The 26614-nt window shown below is 36.4% G+C and overlaps 1 protein-coding gene across 1 annotated transcript in view; it reads left to right on the top strand.

Moving 5' to 3' along the window:
- The window catches only part of LOC103259569 (CUB and sushi domain-containing protein 1), a 238044-nt gene extending 220013 nt beyond the window's left edge, over nt 1-18031 (top strand). The window contains exons 30-34 of the mRNA XM_008057227.2: nt 2697-2858; nt 5198-5310; nt 6119-6206; nt 13140-13272; nt 17382-18031. Of these exons, the coding sequence (XP_008055418.1) occupies nt 2697-2858; nt 5198-5310; nt 6119-6206; nt 13140-13272; nt 17382-17541 (656 nt within the window). The 3' untranslated portion in view covers nt 17542-18031. The remainder of the gene's footprint in view (nt 1-2696; nt 2859-5197; nt 5311-6118; nt 6207-13139; nt 13273-17381) is intronic.
- Nucleotides 18032-26614: the final 8583 nt, after the last annotated feature.

Below are 26614 nucleotides of genomic sequence, written 5' to 3'. Positions count from 1 at the left end.
CTGAAAGGTGCCTTGGGCATGTTGTATGCAGAACTGGACAAGGAGCCTTGGTCATGTAGTGTGGTATAATGGAGAGCCTTATAAAGAGGGTTGCGATACTTTCCTCCAAATGAGGATACTCATGAAAATAAGGCATTTTGACAACACAGCTTGTTGATTTGAATAGCTCAGATGCAAAGCCCCACTTTTTTAAAAAAAAGTATCTCCATATTTTAGACAACCTCTGCCTTCTAAGATGTAGATTATAGTTTTTTGTCGTATGTGGTGCCTTGCTAAATGCATTGCATAGCACATCAGAAAGAAGCAGTCCTATCTCCTGAAGAAAGTTTTTGTAACTTGAAATAATCTAGCATAGAGTATCTGTGTTATAAACTTAGATACTATTTAAATTTTAAAAAATGTGTCACCAACTTAAGTCAAGTTGGTATTATTTTGTTGTTTTATCAGAAATAGAAAATCTTTGTAACTATATAAGATCACTTGACTAGTACTTTCTTCATTCAGGTTTTAACACTGGTTTCTTGGACAAGCATTTTATTTTGAATCAAATATGAAAAGAGTATTTGTAATGTTAAGTCAGAATGCTGTGTTATACTTTTAGTTCTTAGACAAGGCAAAATGTACCACCATGATTAAAGGAATTCTCCAATCTACACAATAAAGAATAAAAATTATTTTTTAATCTTTCTGGACTATTTTATTTAAATATTACTTACAAATCAAACAAGAAGTCAATACTCTTTATCCAGACAACACTTTCTTCAAAGAAAGGAAACACAAACTCTTTTTGTTATTTGTGTGTCTGTTCTGTTTTTTATATGCTTATTTTGTGTTTTAAGATATTGAAATATCTGCATCCTCTTTTTGTAGGTGCAAGTGTTATCTATATACCTTTTCTCATTCTCTCTGAAGGGAAATGAAAATTAAAAATAATTATCTACCAAAGTAGTACATTCTAACACAGTTCAACTATTTGGTTTCTGCATTATACTACATGCTATCAGCAACAAGTGAGGTGATGAGGACCAAAAAAGATGACTCTACCACATGACTGATGGTTGTGTTTCAAAGCACAGTTACCACTGATTGTACCTCACTCTACCCAGTCAGGCATAGCCCATTTCTCTGGTACACCAAGAGTAACTTAAGTAACTGACTTGAACAAGTTCATGAATATCTCCAGATGAGTACATGAGTTCTAATTAGTGTGGGGGTGGGCCCTTTTGATTTATTTTAAAGAATATCAATATTAGTAAAGAAAAACAAAGTGAAGGTTGCCTTTTAAAAGGTCCTCTGTGTTGCTGGTGATAGATAAGCTGAAGTGGCAGTTATTTATCAGCAAATGTGTTGTATACTTGTGTTGATATATTATTTATCAGTTAACGTGTTTATTATTACATTAATTTATTTTATCAATAGTATTATAAGAAAGTGGAGTCTACTGAACCATAGGAGGCTATTACATTCTGTGTTTTCTTGACCTTCCATAGCTAGGCTGAGTTTTGTAGGCTTAGCTGCCTACACAGTCAGGAAAAAGGGCTGAGAAAGAGAAGCATGAACACAAACACAGTATACTTTTGTCTTTATCATTGGTGACTATAAGTGGATTTGCCAAAAATATATATTTATAATGAAATTAATATTTTCACCTGGCAACTCAAACAAAGTGTTTTGGCAAATTCTACCCATAGTTGATAATGGATCTCATCTAATGGAACAATTTAGGCACATCAAAGGCAAAAAGGAAAAGGAAACAGTGGAGTCATTGATGGAGATTTATATATTGAGATACTGCTCATTTTTGTATTGATATGGTAAAAATGGAAGGATTGTATACTCATTTATTAACAGAGATGTGAATGAGTTGAATTGTTTTTATAAGCAATGAAAACAAGAGAAAATATAGCAATCATTTTTGCAAGTTTTTCTGCACCAGATGATTTTATGTTTTAAAAAGACTTTGTGCCATTAATTACTGAATGTAAAAGACATATAAAAGAGGCATTTGAAATTGTGGAAACTGTATTCTTACTAATATTGGACTATTTTATACTAGGAATTTAAAGTAGAGCAGAAGACCTTGAATGAGAGAGATATTGGCTCTACTTATGAAATGAAGGCCCAAAGAAATGAAAGGCCTTTGTCTTCAAAAGCTAGGTCTACCCTGTCAACAGGGTGTTTGGAAATGCTAGCTATTCCTGACTCTATATATATAGAGAGAGAGTCAGGAATAGCTAGCTGATATATATATCAGTTCTTCTGAGTCTTCTAAGTCATTCAAAGTGTAGACTTGGATATTACTGAAATATCAGTAGTGATTTCATGGGCCAGTTTAATATATTTCTTACTAAGCACAATAAAAACCAAACTAACATTAATAGCACCAATTCACCATTCCCCCTGACTTTGGCAAGTCCTGTTAAAACAAATATGCTTTGGCTCTGAAATATTTTTCCAGGAAAGAAACAAATGTCTGCTTGTGTGCCATAATAATCCTCCCACTTGTTTCTTTTGACTTTTATACATGCTATGAAAGGACAATGCACTAAGGTTATCCTTGTTTATATCATTGTCATTATCTGTGATCTCTCAGAGAATAGTATTATTCCTTCTATGCTAAAAAAATGTTTGAATTGAATGTGTATGTGTGTGTGTGTGTGTATTCTAACCTTCATCTGTTTCTTCTCTTCTCATAGTTCCTTCAGATGTATTTTTCATCAGTTCTGTATGGAAAGGATATTATGAATATTTAGGGAAAAGACAACCCGCAACTCTAACTGTTGACTGGTTCAATGCAACAAGCAGTAAGGTGAATGCCACCTTCACCGAAGCTTCTCAGGTGGAGCTGAAGCTGACAGGTAGGCCTGAAGAGTTCACTGAATGTGCCACATGAGCAGAAACAGGCCCGCTATCATTTCACAGAGGGGTGATCTAGCAGTTATTAAACACTTGTTAATGTCCTGTTGGCCTTGCATGTACTACATCTCACTGGAGCCTCCCCATAGCCATGGTAGGTATTATTTTCTCATTTTAAATGTTACAAAACCAGTACAGAAAAGTGAATCCATTTTCTCAAGGCTATGCACATAACATATTAAGTCAAGGATCTGAAATTCATATCCAGATATGCATGTCTCCAAACATCATTCTTTTTCTTTTTAAGATCTTTGTTCTGAATTCATTTATTCGTTTGCCTCTCTTTTTTTTGTCATCCTACAATTAATAAAATAGCAACAACTCTGATTTTATGACAGTCTCTATTTAAGAATTCTACACATATTATATTTTTCACTGATACATTAATCCCAGGATGTAAGTATTCTCTCTCTCTCTCTCCATATTTATATGTGTGTGTGTGTGTGTGTGTGTGTGTGTGTGTGTGTGTGTGTGTATTACTGATTATAGAGAAGAGAGACAGAACAGGATTTGAACTCAGCAATCAAAATCTTGAGTCCACGAGTTGAACTAATAAGCACAGTATTACTTTCACGCCTAAAACTACTGTAATGAATTTTTAAATAACTGCACTTCTTATGCCTTTATTATATTTACTAGACTAATTCATAAAGGTTTGAGATTCCCCCTGAATTAAGACACAGCTGTGATTCTGAACACCAAGAAGCCCCAAAATGTCACCCAGTTAATAGACTGATCTTTAGGAAGTATAATGACAGGTCAAGTCCTCCCTCATCCTTGAATTCCTCATTCTTGCTTCCTTGGACAGGAATGCATCTAAAATTAGGGCATGTGCCCTGGATTAGGAAAAACAAAATCATTCCTACTCACAGATATTTAACAGGCATATGTTTGTAAATTCGTGGTCTCAGATCTCAGGCTTGCAGACTTCTCTATTCCTTTCCCCTGTGAACACACAAATGATTTAGACCAGGCACTTAAGTTATGTGTCAGAATAAACTAAGAAACTTTTTAATTATGTAAATTTCTTGGTCTCATCCAATTGGATTGGATAATATGTCACTTCATGGAATCAATTGGCTTGAATATTTTTTCCCCAAAGTGAAGTCTCCAATGGGATTTTGGTGCAGCTGACTTCCCCAAACCAGTGTCGAGAATTCATGGTCTAGACCTGGGAAAGTGTTTGGGTCAGTTGTTGCAGCTGAGTGGGTCTATAGACTTCAGGGAGTGGAACTTGTGATTAGGAATGAGAGGAGAGGAGGAAGGGAAGCCAATATTTCTGGAGTGCCAGCTAGAACTCTGACATTCCTTCGGGTGCTGGTTCTTAATCTACGTGGAAATCTCATGAAGATATATTTTACCTACAACTCGCAGAACTGGAGTTCAAAGTTTTAGAGTTTAGATGAGTTGTCAAATAAGCAGAGAGCTACTGATGGTGGAAAGTCAATGGGCACCAGCCCAAATTAAAGACCTTGGGCTAGCCTATGGGCCAGGTGGACAATGGGTTGCTTCTATCCTCTGTGAGAAGATTCTCAGGACATTCAAGATTTGCTTTCCTCCTCTGACGTAATGGGAATCACTACCTTTTCTCTGAAGCTATCAAATAATTATCCCCTAAACTGTCTTTTCTGCACATGGGATATTATAGGTTCAGTATGATTTGTTTAATTATTTGATTGTTTTCTCCTTTGGATAGCTTCCCCATTTATGCCCCACTGTGAACTCTTCGGACAACACTTCTAATCCTTTCACCTGTATGGAGAGCCACTGGCGGGTGTGACTGCCCCGTTACTCTGTGCCCCATGTCTGTGGGCTACCTGGGTCTGTCCTTCCCTTTGTGCTTCACTGGGCTGCTTGTTTCATTTGATGGGTGCAAGTCAGCTTAGAAGTAGCTGTATTTGGGGTTAGAGTTGTGGTCTATTTTTTCTACTACTGTCCTCAGAAGTGAATAAATATGGATATAATATGCTGGATTTTTTAATTAACAGAATTGAGTGCATACTATTTTTATTATTTCTGTGAAATGCAGATGTTGAATTTAGTAAAATAAATCATACCATTCAAGATAGTCAAGGTTTTAATAAGAAGTGATGTTTAGGAAGAAAAAAGGAAGTGCTGAGGCTAAAATTTACAAATAAAAATATAAATTTTATTTGAATTTTCTATTATCTATGATATTATTATCTCTGTACTATGTTCCAAACCTAATGGATTAAAGGGCTGTATTACTAACTCTTGTAAATTCCTACACAGTAAGACTGACCCACTGATCTTTCCACAGGAGTTTACAAGAAGGAGGAGGCTCACTTACTTCTGAAAGTTTTTCAGATGAAAGGTCCAGTAGACATCTTTGTAAGCAAGTTTGAAAATGACAACTGGGGACTAGATGGTTACGTAAGTACTCATGTTAAGTTTTTGACAAAGCTTGGGCTTTCTCATCATCTCTTTGCACAGTGATGAGGGCCGAGATCTAAGGACTTGTGAGTGGGGCAATCTTGTGTCTACCCCTTGGAAACTCAGTAGGCTCTCTTCCTGACAGCATGGCCATTTTACCCCTTCATTTTATCATGGAAGGAACCAGGACTCTGAAATGAGAAATGAGTTGCCTGACAGTGAAGAGCTGCCATTGTTGAGGACAAAACAAGACGCTACATTTAGATTCTGTGCTGCTAATGTCACATTCCACAGGAAGAATGGTGTGACCAAATGTTTTCTAAGACTGCTTAGTAACTTCGCTGAAAGTTCTCAGAAGTCATTCCCAGATGAATAGAGAGATTTATGATGTTTCCTTTAATATCCTTCTTTGCAAGTTAACCCTTGTTTTAGTTCTAATTCACAACATAACTGAAGGTTATACAGCCTCACATGATGTGTACCAGTCAATAGCTGTGATACAAAGTGAGTTTTACATCATATATGTTATATGTTAATTCATCTGTTTGTCCCCCTGTAGGAAAGACAGTTAGCATATGAGTATACTGTAAAATTTACGATCACTTACAGACCAAAATAAGAGGGAGCATTTATATAGGTCAGTTGAAGTTCACCTCTGTATTGAGTTATCATTTTTAAAACATATCTGAGTCACTAAAAGAAGTGGCAAAAATAAAATATTTAACCTGTAATGACTAAATATAGCAGTAATGTTATGGTAAAAGAAGAGATCGTTATTAATCTATTTTAATATTTTTTTTCCTATCAGGTATCATCAGGACTTGAAAGAGGGGGATTTACTTTTCAAGGTGAAATACATGGAAAAGACTTTGGAAAATTCAAGCTAGAAAGGCAAGGTAAATCACACATGATATTTTTAAAGCAAATATCACCTTGACCTTCAAATGTCTGTGCTGAGAAGGAATGGATGAGATGTAGCTCCAAAAGTAATGTGGACAAAAGTAGTGGAAGAGACTAATGTAGTTTACCACTGAGTAAAAAATTATTTTGAATAGTGAAATAGACAAAGATAAAACTGAAAATAATGCAGAGTATGTCAGACATGAAATCAATAGTCTCATTATATCAAAATTTATTTAAAAAATAAGAGGGAGAAAAACAAAGATAATACTCAAAGAATGAGCAAGTTATATTACCCTAAGTAAACTAAGTGTTTTTAAAAGTAATACAAAGTGAGTGTGAATAAATGTGTCCAACAAATCTATGAAAAGATCTGAAAAATATGCATCTCTATATAGTAATAAAGACAGATCATGTTTAGCTATCCAAATGGCAAAGTTATAAAAAACAATTTGGGTTAATAGTAGAAATAAACACTCAAGGAGTTTAATTCGGTGAATGTATGTGTCTATATGTACAATTTAGTAATACAAACTCTTTCATCCAACAGTTCTCTCTCTAGAATTTTTAATCAGACAAGTTTGGGAATTGTCCTCTGTATGTTTAAGATGGTCCAAAATAGGACTATTTTTAACAGTCGAAGTAAGAAATAGTCTCTAAATATTACACATTTATCATATAGGGAATTGCCTTAAGGAATGATTTTATGCAATGAATTACATTAAATAAGAAACAATAATATTCAGTATATTTTATACTGAAATGAGACTACACATTGATATTCATAACTTTTTTATGAAAAAATGACAGAAATGAACAGATGGGTAGGTTCATCTTCCTTCTTTAGAACCTTCTCTACTATTTGATTTTTATCTTTTAATAGAGAAAGAACATATATGGAAACAATCACTGGATTTGAATGTTACCTGGTCTGCTTGCTATTTTTATAAGCAAGGTTGAATTACAATATTTCTGAGCCTGTTGTTTTCATCTGAAAGTCCAGCACAGAAATTCCCAGGGTTGTTTTGAGATTAGGAGGCCACATAAAAGATTGCTGTATGCACAGTAAAGGTCTTTTAACACAGATATCATTATACTTGTCACTACCAACATTGAAAAGAAAAATGCATTTTTGTAATGAGATTTGCCCTATATTTCTCATACTTGTAGAATACTATGAACATATTAATTTTATATAGAAGAATGTTATCATATAGGCTTTAATACCAGACCCTCCTTTCAGAGAAACATTGGTGTAAAGTTTTGCGATGATCATCACTGATGAACTTATTTCAAATGAACTTTATCAAGATCCTGAGAGATTCTAAAAGAACTGTATGCTAACCTGCATATTAACATGCTTAAAAATAGAAAAAGAACCTTCATCGAAAAGGACAATTAATCATAAAATTCTTAATTCCCATTATTCCAAAACTAGTACTATTAAATAGAAGAGCCTTAAATTATGTCAGCAGTGACTGAGGTAATATTGTATATTTAGTTATATTTTGAGATAATGAAATAGAACAAACGCATTAGACCAACACTAATGACGGGTAATGTTCTTTCTCTTGCTCCAAGCCAAACCCTGTAGTTATTTGTCCTCCTTTTCCCTGAAGCACACGCTCTAGTAATTTTGCTTAAGAATACTCTAGTGAGCTGTACAAGATACTGTGTAGATGTCTAAGTTTACTCATCCAATGAACCTGACATAAACTACCAGTTTGCTATCACAAATTTTATTTGTATTACCCCACTTTTTAATCTAACAAAATAATAGCTTTCTTTAACAAGTAATCTTTACTCTCATGTGATGACGAGTTATTGTCAGGAAAAAAACAATGTGCTTCACAATATTATTTGAATCCCATGTACGTTTCTCATGCAACTAATTAGAAAACTAGGTTTAAGTAACACTGCAACAACAACTATCCATTTAAGAGTGATGGGTAAAATTTACTTTTATGAATAAAAATAACCTAATTGTCTTCAGTCAGTAGATAAGCCAAAAAAAAAAAAAAAGTTTAGCATTAAACAAATACTACAATCAAGCTAACTTGAAAGACAACTCTAATACAAAAACTTGCATAAGAAACTCAACAACAGGCCAGGCTCAGTGACTCAGGCTATAATCCCAGCATTTTGGGAGGCCAAGGCGAGTGGCTTGCCTGAGCCTGTGGGTTCGAGACTAGCCAGGGCAACGTGGCGAGACCTCATCTCTACAATAAATTTTAGAAAGATTAGCCAGGCATGCTAGTGCACTCCTGTAGTTTTGGTTACTTGGAAGTCTGAGGCAGAAGGATAGCCAGAGCCCACCAGGTTGACGCTGGGGTGACCGTGAGTGTGCCACTGCACTTCAACCTGGGCAACAGAGTGAAACTCCAACTCAGAAAGAAAGGAAGGAAGGAAGGAAGGAAGGAAGGAAGAAAGGAGAGAGAGAGAGAGAGGAGAGAGAGAGAGAGAGAGAGAGAGAGAGAGAGAGAAAGAAAGAAAGAAAGAAAGAAAGAAAGAAAGAAAAACTCAACAATAATTTGGTTTCCTATTAAAATTGAATTGTCTCTTCACCCACATACAGGCACAGAATGAGAGAAAATAGGTGAAAACCACGTACCTGATAAGTGGCTTATATTTAGAATATATTTTTGAAAAAGAAAAAAAAAACCCTTAAGGCTCAATAAAACAGAGGCAAATAATCTAAAAAATTGGCAATGGATTTGAATAGATATTTCTCCAAAGACAATAATGGCAATGAGTCCATGAAAAGATGTCAAACATAATTGTCATTAGGGTCATGCATACCAAAACCACACTGACATGCCATTTCACATCCCCCAGGATAGCTTTGATTAAATTTTTTTTTAAAGTCAGATCAGAAATGGTGGCAAGGATACAGAGAAATTGGATTCTCATACTTTACTTTGAAATGTGAAATGGTACAGCTGCTGTGGAAAACAATCTAGCAGTTCAACAAATAGTTATAGAGTTACCATGAGATCCAGCAATTTTGCTTCTGCATGTATAGTCAAAAGAATTGAAAACAAAGTAACAGCCATAAAAACAGCCACATAGGAATCGTGTACAATCATTCATATGTTTACATAACACTTGTACGTGAATGCTTATTACAGCAGCATTTATTATACCTAAAGGTGAAAGCAACTCAAATGTCCATCAACTAATGAATATCCATACAATGGAATATTTGTCACCTTTAAAAAGGAATACAGTATGGATCTATGTACCAATAGGGATAAAACTTGAAAGCATCCTGCAGACTGAAAAAAGTCAAACACAAGAGACCACAAATTGTGTGATTCTGGTTATATGAAATGTCCAGAACAGGCAAATCTATAGAGACAGAAAGTTAACTGGTGATACCTAGGGGTAAAGTTTGGGATGAAGAAGGATGAGAAATGTTGTGAAGGGGTAGTAAAATGCCCCTGGTTAGACAGTAGTGGCCATTGCACCCCTTATGAATATGCTGAAAAAAGTTTTGGATTGCATGTGCATCTTAAGTGGATGAGTAGTAAAGCATAGAAGTGTCCCCCAAAATATGTTTCAGTCAATAACAGACAGCATAGACAATGGTGGTCCATACGATTGTAAGGAAGCTGAAAAATTCCTGTCCCCTCATAACTCTGTTGCTATGATAATATGGTAAAACAATACATTACTGATATGGGAACAATAGGCTATACCCTTTAGGATTGTGTGAGTACACCTTGTGGTATTTGCACAATGATAAATTGCCTAACACATTCCGGCCAATAGACAACACATAACTGTATGTGCATTTTCTTTATGTTCTTTAGAAAACTGAATAACATAGTAACATTTTTAAAAAAACCCCTAAGTATTATGTTTGACTTATCAGAGCAGTAACAATAGTAGCAGCAGTTTTAGTAGTAACAGTAATACAGAGAAGGATGGAAAATGTCATAGGAGAGGGAGTGGGGGGAAAGGGAGAGGGGAGGGAAGGAGGGTACAGTTGGACAATTCATATACCGTAGTTCAGGGATTTTTGTCATGGTCCTCCTAGAATAATGTCTGGAATGAAATAGGAACACTACATCACAGCATCACTAAGAAGTACAAATTCTGTTTGGCAATAATGCAGCTGCTTAGAACTTGCCTTGTATAATTGAAATTCTCACTAATGTGTAGGTATAGACAAAATATTTTATTGCAGTATTGTAGAAAAAGACTGAAAATGGCCTAAATACATTTTGTTTAGCCACTAGATTGGCTAAATAAATGTGGTATATCCAATAAATAGGTGACTACACACCTTAAAAAATTAAATCTGATTCATATGTGCCGATAGAAGAGCCTCAAAAATGTACAGTTGAGGTTAAAAAGCTACCTGCAAAGCATGTAAGTACTATTCCAATGTTTAGGAAATAATCAAAAGCAAGCAATCTTATGTATGCACATTACTAGAAGGACCCTAAAAAAAATCTGTTAACTGTAAAGAGAAAGACTGGCATGTAGAGATGAAAGATATTTTTTTTTCATTTTTTAATATTATTTGTTTTCATATCCTTTTATGCCACTTTAATTACCACTATGTGCATATGTTAACCTTCAAATTACTAAAAGCAAGGGTAAATAATTGAAAGTAACCAGGACCACCATGCAGCATAATAATGTCAAAGTAAGTGCGACTGTATAATTTATAAAAATCTTCTCTTGTATTGTTCTATGTTATGATGTGAAGTGTCTTATGGCATGAATTTGACAGATAGAATTGTGATATGTATTAAAGACAAAAGTACATAGTTTGGTTTGTAGATAACAGAAGATGACTGTGGCTAATTTAAGTAGAATATAAATTTATTAAAATGAGGCGAAGAGACTCAAAAAATTAGAGAAACCTGAAAAATGAATTATGACAACTTAATGAAAACCTAAAAGTATTTGGGTGCTAACATGCTATTTAAAACAACTTTTTTTTTTCCACTCCACAAGTATATATTGAGTGCATACTGTGTTGTGGGTTCTACTGCAGGTTCTGGGGATTCCAGAAGAAACTTACTAATAAAAAAAAAAATATATATATATATATATATATATATATATATATATGCTGGGTTCATGAACCATACATTCCAGTGAATATGAGTCCGTGTGAACATTCACTATGTACCTGGCATTGTGATATACACTTGAGATATGTGCTAACTCACTTTAATTCTCCCAACAAACCTATGAAGTAGGTACCACTTGAGTTATGTACTGCTGCTCCCTGACAGTGCCACTCTTGGTCTCCAGATGTTACTGCAGCCACAACCGCTGCTGCTGGGACTACCCTCAAGGGAGGTTTGATGTCCTCAAGGCTGTAGAACTTCTATGCCCCCAGAACAAATTCTAAACCATCTGAGGATGCTTTGCAACACTCACTCAGAAGCCAGTGCCCAGGGTGGGAGCATCTGATTAGCTTAGCTCATCACACATGCCTGTGACCTGGATGCTCAGATTAGAGAGAGCAAGTCCCTGGCACTTTTTTTGCATGATGGTATGGAGGAATATAAAAAATATACGGTTAAGTTACAAAAAACCAACATCCATTAAAGAGCGTGTTCCTATTAAGGCCTTAAGATGTAGTAATAATCATGCATCTTCTGAAGTAAATGGCAAATAATATCATTTGAAAGTTTTTACATGAAAATTCAAGAAGGCAGTAGTGGAAAACTGCCAGAGGAAGAGGGGAGCACACTTCATCAATAAGGGTACCTAATCTCAAACCAAGTGAAGTGAAGACCAAAGTGAGGCCCAAACTTTACCTATACAATGACCATTTGTATGCCTAACCCTGAATTGTACCCCACACTTAAAATAAAATGAAATCCTATTCATTTGTAAAATAATAGAAGCTCCATTAAAATGTGTTTATTAGATATTAAAAAGGAAAATTCAAGAAATGTGCTACATCAATGATTTAGAGTTTTAGTATATGATTGTTTTATACATTGATGAGTAATAAAAATAAATTAAATATGACTTTTCTCTCAAAGTGATGTTCCACAAATTCTAGAAATATACTTCTAAAAAGTAGATCAACTTCTTCTCAACAATTCTGCCATATTCAGATGATTCCAGTCATAATTTATTAGACACCTGCATTAAGTGACTCATGCAGTTAGGCCAAACACATTTTCAAAGTCATATTTTGTAAGTAAACTCTTCAAGAACCTTTTCTCTTCTTTGCCAATAGTCACTTAATAAAGCTCTACTGATTTGAACGTTGAGTGTTGGCTTCTTTCTCAGTGCCATGCATATATGTGAGACTCCATAGATATGAATTGTAGAGTTAGTGATCATATCATTTGCATGATGCTTGAGATATTTATATTTGCTTTTCTCTCTAATGAATAAAAATCATGTTTTAGCACTCTTTGTGTCAACTTACATTATGATATTGAGCTGTATTCTTTTTTTTTAAGCATTTCTGAACTCTGTAATGAATTTCACAGTCTCTCTAAAATAAAAGCAGATTACACCACATATTCACATTTGAAGGCTACAATGCCATTTATATAGAGAACAGGAAATGTACAAAATTTCAATGAGTTAGGTTTTATTAGTCTGGCTTCAGGACAGGAGAAAACAGCAAATACAAGAATGCTTTCAGTTAGTTTTTATGCAAAAACAGAAGTCAAGTTTATAGTGGCCCTTTTGCATTTCTCATATTTCAAATGTGAGACTCTTTCATAGTATTATAAAATGTTAGTAGGAAACAGTTTTTTGTATATTGGTCATTAAAATTACTATTAAAACCTGTAGAAAAGAACATCTGTTGTTGTGAAACTGCAACTTGTCCTTAGTCTTGTAGAGTTCACTTCATATTCATTTATAGTATTTATCACACAGGTTTATTTGCTTAAATATTGCACAGTAGCTGCAAATTAAATTTTCCTTTTATCTTTCAGATCCTTTAAGCTCGGATCAAGATGCCTCAAATCATTACCATGGCACCAGCAGTGGCTCAGTGGCGGCTGCCATTCTGGTTCCATTCTTTGCGCTAATTTTATCAGGGTTTGCATTTTACCTCTACAAACACAGGTACTGTAAAAGAACCATTTGTTTGAAATGTTGCTAGCATAAAGTATTGGTTTAAGCAGTGTGCATGTTTTCACATTCACATCCACAAGTATTTTATATTGCTATTCTCTCACATTAAGGATGCCTATATGTTAAGACTTTTGACGTCTTTTGTTATTTGTCGTACTTTTTCTGCAAGACACACCTAAGCCATAAAATAATAAATGACTGGGTTAAGAAATAACGTGCTTTGTGCCCGTGATCCACTGAAAGACGAAATAAAGGATTCTATTTTTACCTTCAGGCTTTCCATCATAACATTGAGATGGTATTTCAACCTCCCAGCTGAAGGTTGAACAGAATGTTCTGTATGGCTGCTTTCAACTCTGTAAATCTATGACTGATAAATGTTTCATTGACTCCTTCCTTCAATAAGTAAAAAATTCTCTCTTTATATACACTAAGCAATCGTAGTTGTTCTGTCTCCTTAAAAAAAGTGTTCTGAATATTTGAATAATTTACAAAGCCCTACTAACTGGAAAGTGTCAAAACTGAGGGAAAAGCAATCTCTGGGAACTAGATCCTTTCTTTAGGGCCAATGTGGATACCAAATAATGATAATATCAATAATAATTTGGAGGAATTATAAAACCCTTGTTCATTTTGTCTCTTTATGCCTGGAGGAAATTGGCAAAGTCAAACTACTCTAAAACACTACTTGAAATAGTAGCAATACCTACAAATAATTGTAAAATAAACTATAATTTCTTGACTTAAGATTAAAGTATGTTAAATGTGTCGAATATTTATTTATATAATAAAAATATTTTCATTTAACTTTGGTTAATATAAAAACAAATACTGATGTGAGAATGTCACTTTTTAATAACTCATGAAGTAGCCCTTTTAAATATGTGCTTTCTCATATTTGTTTTTGAAATGCAAATAGTAGGAATGTTGCTTCAAAGTTATTTTGCATTAGCTGCCTGCATGAATGTCTCCACTTTCCTATGGCTGAAAATGCTCTTAGTTTAAAAATATAACCCAATGAAAGAAATCTCCAGTGGTATTTGCAAAATGAAAGGTTGGCACATTTGTTTAATATATTTTTTGAAGAGAAAACATTCTGTGCACACAGGTCTGATGTGCCTTATTCTCAAATTTCTGCTCAGGGCCAGCCTAACATTTTATTGGATATGCCACCACTTTAGCCAATAAAATGCTATGATTAGAGGTGCTTCTCTTCTTAAAGGAGTATGAATTTTCAAAAAAAAATCTTATTTCAAAGGTTCCTCTAAGTAATGTCTGAGGGGGACCCCAAAAAACAGAATTTATGTATTAAAAAGTGTGTATTTATTCTTACATGTTTAAACTTCAATCACCTTCAAAGTACTCTCTGTTTGATGCAATACACCTATTGAGACTCTTTTTCCCTTGCTCAAAACAGTTTTTGAACTCATCAATTTCGATAACTTTTAGTGCTTCTGCCATTTTTTGTTTCACCTCCTCCACGTTGGCAGAACGTTTCCCTGTGAGGACTTTTTTTTCATCTGGGGAAACAAAGAAAGTCACTCAGGGTAAGATCAGGTGAGTAGGGAGAGTGGGGTCATGCTGGTTTTTTTTTTAATCATAAACTGCTGAACATTCAGCACAGTGCTGGCAGGTGCACTTGTACATCACCCATCATAAAATGGGCAAACACATTGAAAGAATCTTCAAAAAAAAAAAAAAACCAGAAACCAAATGCAGCCCCTCACAACGATGCTAGCTCACTGATGTCAGTGGGCTCCTAGTACACTTAACTAGTGGGGAAAACGTGTGTTATATGGGTTCGCTCTCCAAAAGTAACTCCAATTTTGGGGGGGTCCCTATTCATAATTTCTTTACAGAGACCCACACCGTAGGAGTTTATAATTTCTACAAATTTATTTTGTGTTTTTGGCATCCACATTAACCCCAAGGAAAGGGTTTAGTCTACTAAAGTTGTTTTGCCCCAACTTTTGACATTTCTCCAGTCAGCACTATGGCCTCTGATAGTCTTGTCCCAGCTTAACATACCTGGAGTGGGATGACATACCTGCATCAGAGGGCCTTGCCAGGGTGTACCTCCAAAGATGCAACCTATATGAGTCTTGTAATCACCTGTTTTGTTTTTAAAGATAAACACACACACAATTATATATATTTACACATAAACTTAATATGACTTCTGATTATGTATATAAATATATATGCATACACACACACACAAGTTATAGGACAATGTTGCATCATGGGATAATATTTAATGTACATCCCAGCTTCAATCTTTAAACTTTAGAAATGGTCCTATCTACACTCAGTAGTAAGGTGTCTCTGTAAAGGTAATGCTATGAGAAAAATCTCAGTCTACAAAACCAGATATAAGGGAGATTTCACTTATTTTTATAAGAATCTGATACCTCCTCTGGGCTGACGTGAATGTAACATAATCATGACCAGGCTCCTTCCCTTCCTCAAGTGACTCCAAATTCAAGAGACTGCACTATGTCTAGAAAATGCAGGAAGCTATCCTACCTCAGGGCTCTCAAGAGGATTGCTTGAGGCTGCTGAGACCCTTTAAATCTGCAGGGTCTTTTTGTTCTCTGCTTCTGAGTCATGCAAATGTAGGAATTTCTGCAGAAGCAAGGGTCCCCAGGCTTACACCTCATCAAGTCATTTTCTTCCATGTTCTTGCCCCGGCGTGGTCTTCATTGGCTTCTCAACCCCTATAGATACAAGCATTTCTTAACAGTCATCTTTGTATTTCTCCAGATAAAACCTCGTTTCTGTTCCTTTCTGGTCTCTTTTGTTGACTGAAATACTGGACTTTGCCTGCTCATTCAGATCCTGAGGCCTCCTGCAGCCCTCCCAGTGGGTCGGTTGCTCACGGTCCCGTCCTTAGGGTCGGGCTGCACCTAATCCCTGTGGTCCAGCACCTCCCTATCAATGAGAGAACTGTGGTGATTTGAGATCTGGATGACCAGGTTCTCACTCCATTAATGAGGGACTGCATTTGTTTGTTAACTTTTGCTGCTGGAGCATTTTCCAAGTTCGTGCCATAGACCTCTCTGACTCCAAGGATAGTTCAAGACAGCTGTCCTGCTGTTTTCTTGAAGGCCACAAACTTTGAACTGCTTTTTTTTCCTTAATGAGCATATGGCAACTTCAGAAAATCTAGCATGTCACTAAGGCAGAAATTTCTTTACATCCAATAGCAAATGATGTTTTTGCTAGAGTGTTGATTGACATTGAAGTTCTGTTTTTGCTGGTTTATTTTTCTTATGTAATTTCTTCTGGGATAGGAAAAGAAATAAAGAGCCAGACCAGATATGTTTAGGTCTTTTCAACCTAAAAATCCTGTAATTCTCTAATCATGGATTGCATGATAGGGGTTTCTATTTAACCAGAAAATGTAAATAATAGTTTAATAATGAAAATAGTTCATTTTCTATAAATGTATTCTTTTAACTCACCAGAAACAGAACAAAAAATAGCCAACATTTAGTGACTGTTAATAATGACTGTGAACTAAAACCTTATAATTGTATCTTGGTTTAACTTTAGCAGTTCTAGAGGGCAGGTGTCATGCTTAGCCGACTTATTTTGCAGAGTATCAGGAAGTTGAATGACTTAACCAAGGCCATATAACTTATTTGTGGTCAATAGATGTTCAAACTAAAATCTTGCTCCAGCGTTTGAGATCTTGCCAATGTTCCAGGAGCATTTGTAGGAAGCGTCGATCATTCTTTGATCCTGAATATTTTTTTTTTTTTCTTTTTTAGAGACAGGGTCTCACTATGTTGCTCAGGCTGGTCTCCAACTCCTGGGCTCAAGCAATCCTCCCATCTTGGCCTCCCAAAGTGCTAGGATTATAGGCAAGAGCCATCATTTCCACCTTGCTAAAGTTTTTTAAACCTTCTCTGTAACCCCAACCACCAAGTGCAGAACACAAACCCTGAACGGTAGTGCCGCCCTGCCATCCCTCCTCCTTGCACCATCGTATCTGGGTGACTCTGTGCTCTGCAGGAATCATGTCACATTCAGCTCCAGCCCTACATCTCCTTTGTGGCAACCAGAGCTTCATTGTTTGCTTTCTCTTTTCCTTTTAGAACGAGACCAAAAGTTCAATACAATGGCTATGCTGGACACGAAAACAGCAATGGACAGGCATCCTTTGAAAACCCCATGTATGATACAAACTTAAAACCCACAGAGGCCAAGGCTGTGCGGTTTGACACGACTCTGAACACAGTCTGTACAGTGGTATAGCCCTCAGCGTCCCCACAGGACCGATTCATAGCCATACCTCTGATGGACAAGCAGTAATTCCTTTGGTGCCATATACCACTCTCCCTTCAACTCTTGCTTTGCTGCAGTGACCTTGAACGTCGTCTACTGACCTTAAACGTACAGCGGGGATTTCTACTCAAATGTGCCAGGGTCTTCTGAGGGTCAAACTACAAATGCATCTCCATTTCAAAAGTGGATTAGAAACGTCTGGCTGCATCTGCTTGGAATCAAGGCACACTCCAGGAAGACTGCCGAGTCTCACCGACGCCGTACGCAATGCCTCAGACTCTCTATTTCTGTGTTGCTGGGATGCCTTTCAATGCAATCTTCTGGGCACGTGGATACATCCTTCGGTGCGGTGACAAATGGTAGCACCACAATATGTGCATTTTGGTTTTGTTTTTTTTTTAAAACCCCATGAACATGAATACTCTGAAAAAAAAAATTTAAAAAGCTTTCTTGAAAAAGACACCTTTCTGATAGATGCACACACCTACAAACGCTTCACTCTGTCCTTCCAAGACCTGACAGGCTTTGAGGACCCCATGGCTTTCCTGTGTGTCCATCTCTAGAAACATTTGCAAATTTCCCAGTCAGCTGTTCTATCACAGAATTTTTGATGCACAATTTTTTGCACTAGTGTGTTATGAATGACTGAGTAAGATTCTGATTTAAAAAAAAAACTATTTACACAGGGTTTATACACACTACCCATTGTATATAAGCATCCTTTCATATTGTCAAGCAAAACATCCCACCCTCAGTTAGAGTGTTAAGGAAAAAAATTCCCCAGATATGGCACAGATTTTAAAAGAAAATTTAGTACTGAAAAGATTTATTTTCTGATTTCTTCTATTAGCTACATTTATGTGTTGAATTTATTGAAGAGGTCCAATAAGGAAAGAAGAGAGGCCTTTTTATTCCCCCACGTTTTCTTTCTTTAGTTCCCTTATCATCTAATTATTGTCTATATTATGCCACTTAATAGCAGGGGGTTTGCAGAAATTCCCATTTGCCATGTAAAAATGTGAATAGTAATTTATTTTAGATAGTTCTTGTATTTGTGGGTTTTAGCTCGCAATGCAGTCTTCCCTTTGCATTTTTTTTTCTTTTATTGTGCCATCACTCTCTGATATTGCCTTGAAAGACAGGACACCACAACAGCACCTTGAACTCAGTGAAACTTGTTCAGCATCAAAATAGTAATTGTTCTTTTGAAGGTAAGGAAAAATAACACACACTCTCCTCTCACAATGATACATTTTATATATTAGTTTATCTTTTGTTTCATGCTTTATAATTCCAGATGGAAAGTTCATTTCAGTGATGATTAAATTTTAAATTTTACTACACATAGATGACAAGTTATGGTAAATAAAGTAGGTATGATCCCCAACGTGTATAAAATCAAAACATGAAGTAGTAGATATGACCATGAGAATGTTTATGTAACAAATTCAAAGTGAAGATCATGTTTATTTTTACTCCTACTTGTTTGATAAAAATATTTTTGAAAAGATGATGCTTATTTTATTATTTGATGTTTAAATACATATTCCACATGTTGAAAACTTCCCCTCTCTCACAGTCCAGATTGGCATCAACAGTAGAAATGTCAGAATGTTCCAATTGGCCTTTGCTTCGTTGTAGTGAACATATTCACACCTAGCTTTAAGACTGAGCTGCTTGTTTGTCTACTGAGTGTTTAAATGTGGGATTTCAAAAGCGAAAAGGAGAACCCGTCTGGCTGATAATTGGGCATGCTTTTGATATGAGCATTTTCGTGTCCCTCTTCACTCAGCCCTATGGTTGGGTTCCTCGTTGGCAGGGTCTCTACTGTTAGGGACCTCCTCTGGTTGGTCCTCTGTCTTGTCAGTTCTGTACTGCTGGATTCTGTATTATTGTGTTGAATTTTCTGCACATTCTTCCCTGGCCAGCCTGACAACACCCTTGGAGATCTTCTTTGCCAAGGGGAATCCTTCCATTGCTGTTTCTAGTAGACTAGATGGGTTGGCAAGAGTTGCATTCCTAACACACGAATCAAATGAAACAAAGTGAATGTGTCGGGAGGCATGGGGTTCATCATGTGTAAGGGAGAACAGGGTTACTATACATATTAGGTATATATATATTGTACATATCTAAGTTTGAGTCATTCAAACTAGGTGCAAAATGCTGACTTCAGAGTCTGAACTAATGTCTCTGTTCACACATCCCTGACCCGTTTGCTGGTCAATGCTGTTATGAGGTCCTGAAATGACAGGACGCACATACATACAAGAAACTACATATCAGATTATATATTATTTTTCTTTGTGTGCAAAGTCAAACTGTCCTATGGTTGCCAGTTTGAAGCATGTTATTTAAAAGGAAAAAAAAATCAATGAGATTCTCTTGTGAGAATTCTGCCTAATTTCTTCCTAGGTTGTGTGCAGTATTCACTCAAGCCTCCACAAGATGTTGGAGGACCTCCCAGGGCAGTCAGGAACGGGGATTGCTGAGTTAGATTTGGAAGACTCTTCCCTGAAGGCACCAGAACACGCGTGGGGGAAGCGACCACACGCTCACGGGACATGTGCTTCAAAGCTGTTTAAAACTGCTGCTTGTTTCACACACACACACACACACACACACACACACACACACACACACACACACACATCTTGCCTTTTTTCAGGCTAGCTGCAATAATTTTTTTCTTCTGTAAAATATTTTGTAAACAACAACAACAAAAAGCTATTATAAAAAAAGGGGAAAAAAGAACGCTGGCATTATGATCAGGAAAACCCATCGTCATCGCCGCCCCCCCCTCCCGTCCCACACACGCTGCTGTCACGATGTAGGTGCAAAAGATCTTTTTGTACAGAGATATATTTTTTATGAAGAATTTGTAAAATTATTAAATATGCTGTAATTTTTGATTAATGTAGGTACATTGTTAAAAAATAAATGTTTTTACAATACAGAACTGTAATTTTCCCAATAATGTAAAATGTACCATCTCTAGCTGATTTTCTGTTCCAATCCTATTACACATGTATTAATATTAAAGTGGCCTGTTAAAATGAACAGTATCTTTTTTGTCAAAAAAAAATTATAAAGAGAGTGTAATATAGCCTGTGCAATGCCACCGATCTTTAAAGCAAGTCAGAGTTCTAATTAAATATTTAATTTTAGATTTCTATTTTTTGGTGTGAATTTATTTTAGCTTTAATATGAATATTTAAGTCCGTGGCAGGGGAGAGAAAGAGTGAATGTGTTCTTAATGAGCCTTTATTGTATTCAGAACCAATCTCAGTATTTTCCCAGAAATGCACATCACTGTCATGATGAATAAACAGCACATATATGAAGAACCAGGAGACAGACATGTTGATGTGACAGATTTGTTGACGGCTTGCATTAAAAACAATAAGAGTACTTTGGTCTCCTCCAAACCAAAACCTATGTTTCTATTATTTCTTTTCAATTTGGGAGCGTATTTTGTAAACTTTTACAACACTGAAAAATGACATGTAAGAAAATTATAGACATACTTAACCGCGCATTTCAAGTATCACACTTGAAGAAGGCTCAAAAAAATTATCCTCTCATACAGCCTTTAAAATTTAGAACCAGCTGTCCTTCCATTCATTTCTGGGCTGAGAGAAACCACAGTGCTTTACAGGTCCTTAGTGGCCCATCAAGCTGAATGTCTTGCAGTTAAACAGAATGATACTAATTTTCCTGAGAGTCAAGTTATTACAAAATGAAAAACAACCAATAATAAAAAAATAGCCCTATGGTGGTTCCAAAGTAGCAAAATTTTGATGTCCAGCTTACAGCTTGAGTCTATCTGGGCCAGTAACTGTGTGAGTCACCATTTAGTGGGAACCTCCTGAGCTTAAAACCCAGCACTTGATGACTTGCAGGCATTGCAAATAATCTTCATAATCCAGCAAAGTAGGTTTTACCATTTTCGTATTTTAGATGAAGAGGGAAACTAGTTAATTTATCCAAGATCACACAGATCGGCAGAGCTGATTTTAGAGGTCAGGTTTGTCTAACTTCACCAATCTTTTATCATAAAAAAGTACTAAATTCACCAATATTCTTTTTTTTTTGCAATTAGCATTTATCTGAATATTTATTTGAGACTACTTGTAAACAACTTTTTTCTTGCTTCATTTGGCAAATAGTACAAACTTAGAATTCTAAGAGAAAAAAATTCTTTATATTGCTATTATTAACTTTAATGTCACACAGATTTCTCATACATAATATGCCTGCAATAGTTATTTAACACAATAAGTTGGAACTTGAGAGCCCCTGTGGATTTGTGTCTACACATTGAAATCTCAGGAGAGCTTTGCTTTTTGCTTACTTGTCTACTGACACATTTTGAAAATTGATCTGGAATTAACACTCTGTCTCACAAACTTGTCTCCTATGACTGGAATAGTCAGCATGTGGCAGAACATCCTACAGAGAGTGGATCCTCCAATGGCTGCTGAATTTGAACTAGGTGTCTGCGCGGGGCTCACAGTCATTGTTGTGGGCTTTTTTTGTAAGTTTGACATATGCTCACTGTGGCCTGGAATGGCCACAAAATAGTGATCCCGTGGTATGGTTCTTTAACATAATAATTAATAAAATCTGTCTTGTCCTGTGCCTTGGTTGATGCACTTTCCTAGAATTATAGGGTTGTTATAATTACTTGACATACTAAATGTCACAAAGAAGGAAGAAGTTTATCCTTTTCTGTATGGAACACCCGAGGCTTTTGAAACCCGGCAAGACTCACCTTTTGTTGCGTTAGGGGCACCTAGCTGTCCCTCGGGAGTCACTCCTAAGGATGAAAGTCAGCTTCAGTGAAACATCAGAGTTACCTGCCAGGGGAAAGGCACACATTGTAAAGGGACACATTTCTTGCTAGCCAAGAAAGGCAGGGCACATCTGATGAGCTGACCCTGAGGTCCCCCATCCACTCCAGCTAGGAGGCCAACCATTCATTCCCAGAGCCACATGCATCCCTACTGCCTGGTCTTTGGCCTTTTCTCTTAATCCTGGGAGCTACTCCAGACCTTTCTAGAATATCTGTTTTCGTTTTTCTTCCAAGTATCCATGTTTAGTTACTTTCACTTGCAGTTATGGAATTAGCCCTAATTACCACTTACATCAAGAAAAGGCCTCAAAAAGGAGCCCGGGCCAACAAAGTCTCTATGTGGTGACCTACCAATCTTAAGTCTCCTCCCTGTGACCCTGTGACACTATTCCTTGACTCAAGTGTCTCTGAATGGATATAGTGCTAACTTCCTAAACCTACAGTGACCTTCACAAACTCAGAGTGACTGCCTCTCTTGCCACATTTAGTAAAAATCCCTTCTGAAGGTGAATACCTTTCTGTGCATATGGCCTGTGAGAGAGACACCCCAAACCAGGAAACTTCCACAATGTCTGTGTTCTTTAAAGGATGGCAAGACATTAAAGGATGTGTTCTTTAAAGGATGGCTTCCACTGTGAAGCTTTTTACTGTGAAAATATCTTGGGCTAAGAGAACAGCAAGCATAGTTTTGCAATCCTGCTTAGAACACATTTTTGTTTGTGTTATGTTGTTATCCTTCTGTGGCTGTTACAGCAACTGCTAGTTTAACATAGTATTTCTTTTAGTGAAAATACTGGATAATAAACTGTCCTACTTTTTTAGGCTGCTTGGATAGCTTAGTTCCTGGATTATATCCAAATTAGTACTTAGTTGGGGGAGTGAGAGTTATGCCAAGGGAATTAAGATAACTTTCTTTTCCACTAGTAGCATGTTCAATGATTTCAGAGTATTAAAATGTCAACCACATTCTGAGATTTAGGCAGGTCCGGGGACGTGTATCTATTCTGGATCCTTGCTCTGTTGTTGGTGTCGTAAGAGTTTGCAACACAAGGTGAGACTCCACTTTGGTTGCTGTGATGACAGACTCCAGTGTTTAGTTCTGGCCAACCTTCCTACCCTGGCGCCTCTAGGTCAGTACACACAATCTTTTCAGTATAGTCAGAGAAGCCCTGGAAAGCATGGGTCAATCCATTTACATTCTGGACAAATGAAATGGAGCTCCAAGTATTAATACAAATATATCCCCCAAACACACGTTTCAATTAACTAAAATTACAAAATAATATGGGCAGTATGAATCTATTTATCAAAATGATGCAAGTCATGCAAGTTAATATTATATATGTTTTAAAGGATGCATATATATGTAGGAAAATAATTAGAAACGCATGGAATAAAATGACGACATATTTCAGATTGGTGATGACTCCCAGGGAGGGAGAAGGAAGAGTGGAATTGAGGGTGCTGCATGGGGGTTTGCTGAGTTGTCTGCAACGGGAACTTGGACAAGTTATTCATCAGTGCCATTTAAGATGAATGGGCTAATACTATCTACCTCATAGGGAAAATAAAATGTGAAAGTAGATATAAAATTCTTAAATTATGGCCTGGTGCAGAGTAATATTTAATCTCTCTCTCTCTTCTATCAATTATCTATCTGCCTATCGATCATTTATCTATGCATCCATCCTGTATCTGTCTTATTTATTTAAAATATAATCTGAATCATGTATGAAAAATGTTAATATTGACAAAATTGTACAATTGCCTACATGTTGATGTTATTTTACTCTAAGCATTAATTCATGTTTGAAATGCATGACACTTTCAATTCTAAAGTAATGGGCACTGAATTTTTAATTCATCACTCTATTTTCTCCCATCTCTGAGACTTTGGATGATTATGTCATCTCTCTTTGGTCCACAAGTTCCCAAACTGCAATCTGGTGGTACTGATATCTGGTTTTCTTTGCAAAGTCTATGCCTTTTGCAAATAACTTTAGCTTGCAGATAACTGGCAAAATCATGGGAAATGGCTCATATTTTAGAGTAGTTTGAAGAATAGCATTTCTGAATACTGTCCATTTCTTCTCTTGTATCTAAGCTGGGTTTGTTTCTAGCTGATGGCTGCTGTATCATTCCTGATTGCAACTAAAATTAAAATCTGTGCCAAAAAAAAGTAGTGGGAACTGATTCAGTGGTAGAGATCCCAAGAAGCTATACATGTAAAAGGCTTTTGCAATATAAGAATATTAATCCTCATGCAAGAGGATATAATCAGAAATAATATGCTATTCATAAGGATTTAGCTAAAAAACGAGAAAAACAAATCAGAGATAAGTACCTTTGAATGTAACACAAAGTCAATGCCCCAAAGTCTAAGGGTTTGTTTCAATTGAAAAGTTTGGAGATTAAGAAATATTTTTATTTTATTTTCCTTTTTTTTTGAGTTGGTGTCTCACTTCACTCTGTCACCCAAGCTGGAGTGCAGACTCACAGACACCCAACATCAACCTGGGCTCAGACTTCCAAGTAGCCAGGGCTCAGACTTCCAAGTAGCCAGGACTACAGGCGTGCACTACCATGCCCAGCTAATTTTTTTTATTTATTGTAGAGATGAGGTCTCACCAAGTTGCCCAGGCAGTTCTCGAACCCATGTCCTTTTTAAAAATACTTTTAAGAAAAAGAAGGTTGTATTTCCTGTATATACTTAATCCCATGTTGAAGAAAAACAGATACTTATTGCATTTTACACAACAGGCCAAACTGAGCTAAAAAATTTAAGCAATGTAACTTTGGAGAAATAAACCCCGACCCCCTCCCTTTTTGTTTTCCAGAAAGGAGTACTTCTGAAAATTAACAAGTGTTAACATACATTGTACCCTTTCTCAGTGCCAGGCAACTATGCTAAGTGTTTTTCAGGTATGATCTCAATCTTCTCACATCAACCTCGTAAGTTCAGGAAGTGAAAGAGAGAGTGTGGCAGATTATACAGAGAGAGAATAGAATGAGACCTCACACCCAGCTGGTCCTCCTGCACTCAGTTGCCTCCCATGCACTTAGGCTTGCCCACCACACCCACACAGGCTATCCTGAGCCTCGGGCCCTAAGCCCATTGCTCTAGCCAGATGCCTATTTGAAATATTGCCCCCTACCACCAAAGGGCGCCTGGTCTGCAGTGTTCCACATCTGCTCTTATTCTCCTGCTGAAGGGCGCCCCGTGACCTTTTGCAAAGTCCCTGTATCTCCATGATAAATCTGTCTCTGGCCGAACCTATTCCCATGACCTTTGGCCTCTAGGGTCAATTTTGTTCCGAAGAACCTTTTTCTCTGCCCCTTTTACTGTTTTTTTTTTGTTTTTATATGATCTCTCAGCTTTTATTTTCATGCTCTTATCTTACCATAGAAAGCCCATGACATAGATTTTAGAATTTGTTTCTCAAATGGAGGTTGAACACTGGTAGGTGGAAAGACAAGGACTTGTATAACTTTTCAGAATGCAAATGAACCCCTTTCTTCTTCTTCTTCTTCTTCTTCTTCTTCTTTTGCATTGCAGAAGAGTGAAAGACAATTTCATCCCAGGAAATGTTGTGAATTACCATGATTCTGTGATCAAGCTTCCCAAGATGACCTCTCCATATATTGGTAAGGATCCAACTTTCAATTTAGAGACTTCTCACAACTTTGCATCATCTTTAGAAATCAGGATCAGCACAGAGGGAGATGGCAAGAGCCCAAGGGATAGAAAGCTTCTGAGCATCAGCTTCCAGGGGAATATTAGCTGGCATCCACTGAGTGTTCAGTAGATTCCAACTCTGACTTTTAGAGGTACACCAGCATTATCGCATTTAATTATGTTAACAACCCTATGGGAGTGGGTATCATTAATAACTTTAGTTTCTAGAAGAGAAAGTGAAGAGTTAGATGAGTTGACTTGTCTAAAATAATATGAACTGTCTATAAAATCTAAATTATAATACTATGATAAGGTAAGTTAAAGAAAAACTAAATAAATGAAATGCATTCTTTATTCATGGGTCAGAAGTCTCATAATTGTCAAGTTATCAGTTGATTTATGTTGATCTATATTAAATACAAACTGATCCATATTTGCAAATCTAAATTCACAATCCCAATCAAAATCCCAGCGAGTTATAAGTGGATATTGACAAACTGATTCTAAAGTTT

The sequence above is a fragment of the Carlito syrichta genome, unplaced genomic scaffold (assembly GCF_000164805.1).
Source record: "Carlito syrichta isolate Samal-C Ts95f unplaced genomic scaffold, Tarsius_syrichta-2.0.1 Scaffold302893, whole genome shotgun sequence".
Lineage (NCBI taxonomy): Eukaryota > Metazoa > Chordata > Mammalia > Primates > Tarsiidae > Carlito > Carlito syrichta.
Note: the sequence above shows the minus strand (reverse complement) of the source record. Positions and strands in the feature narration are given on the sequence as shown.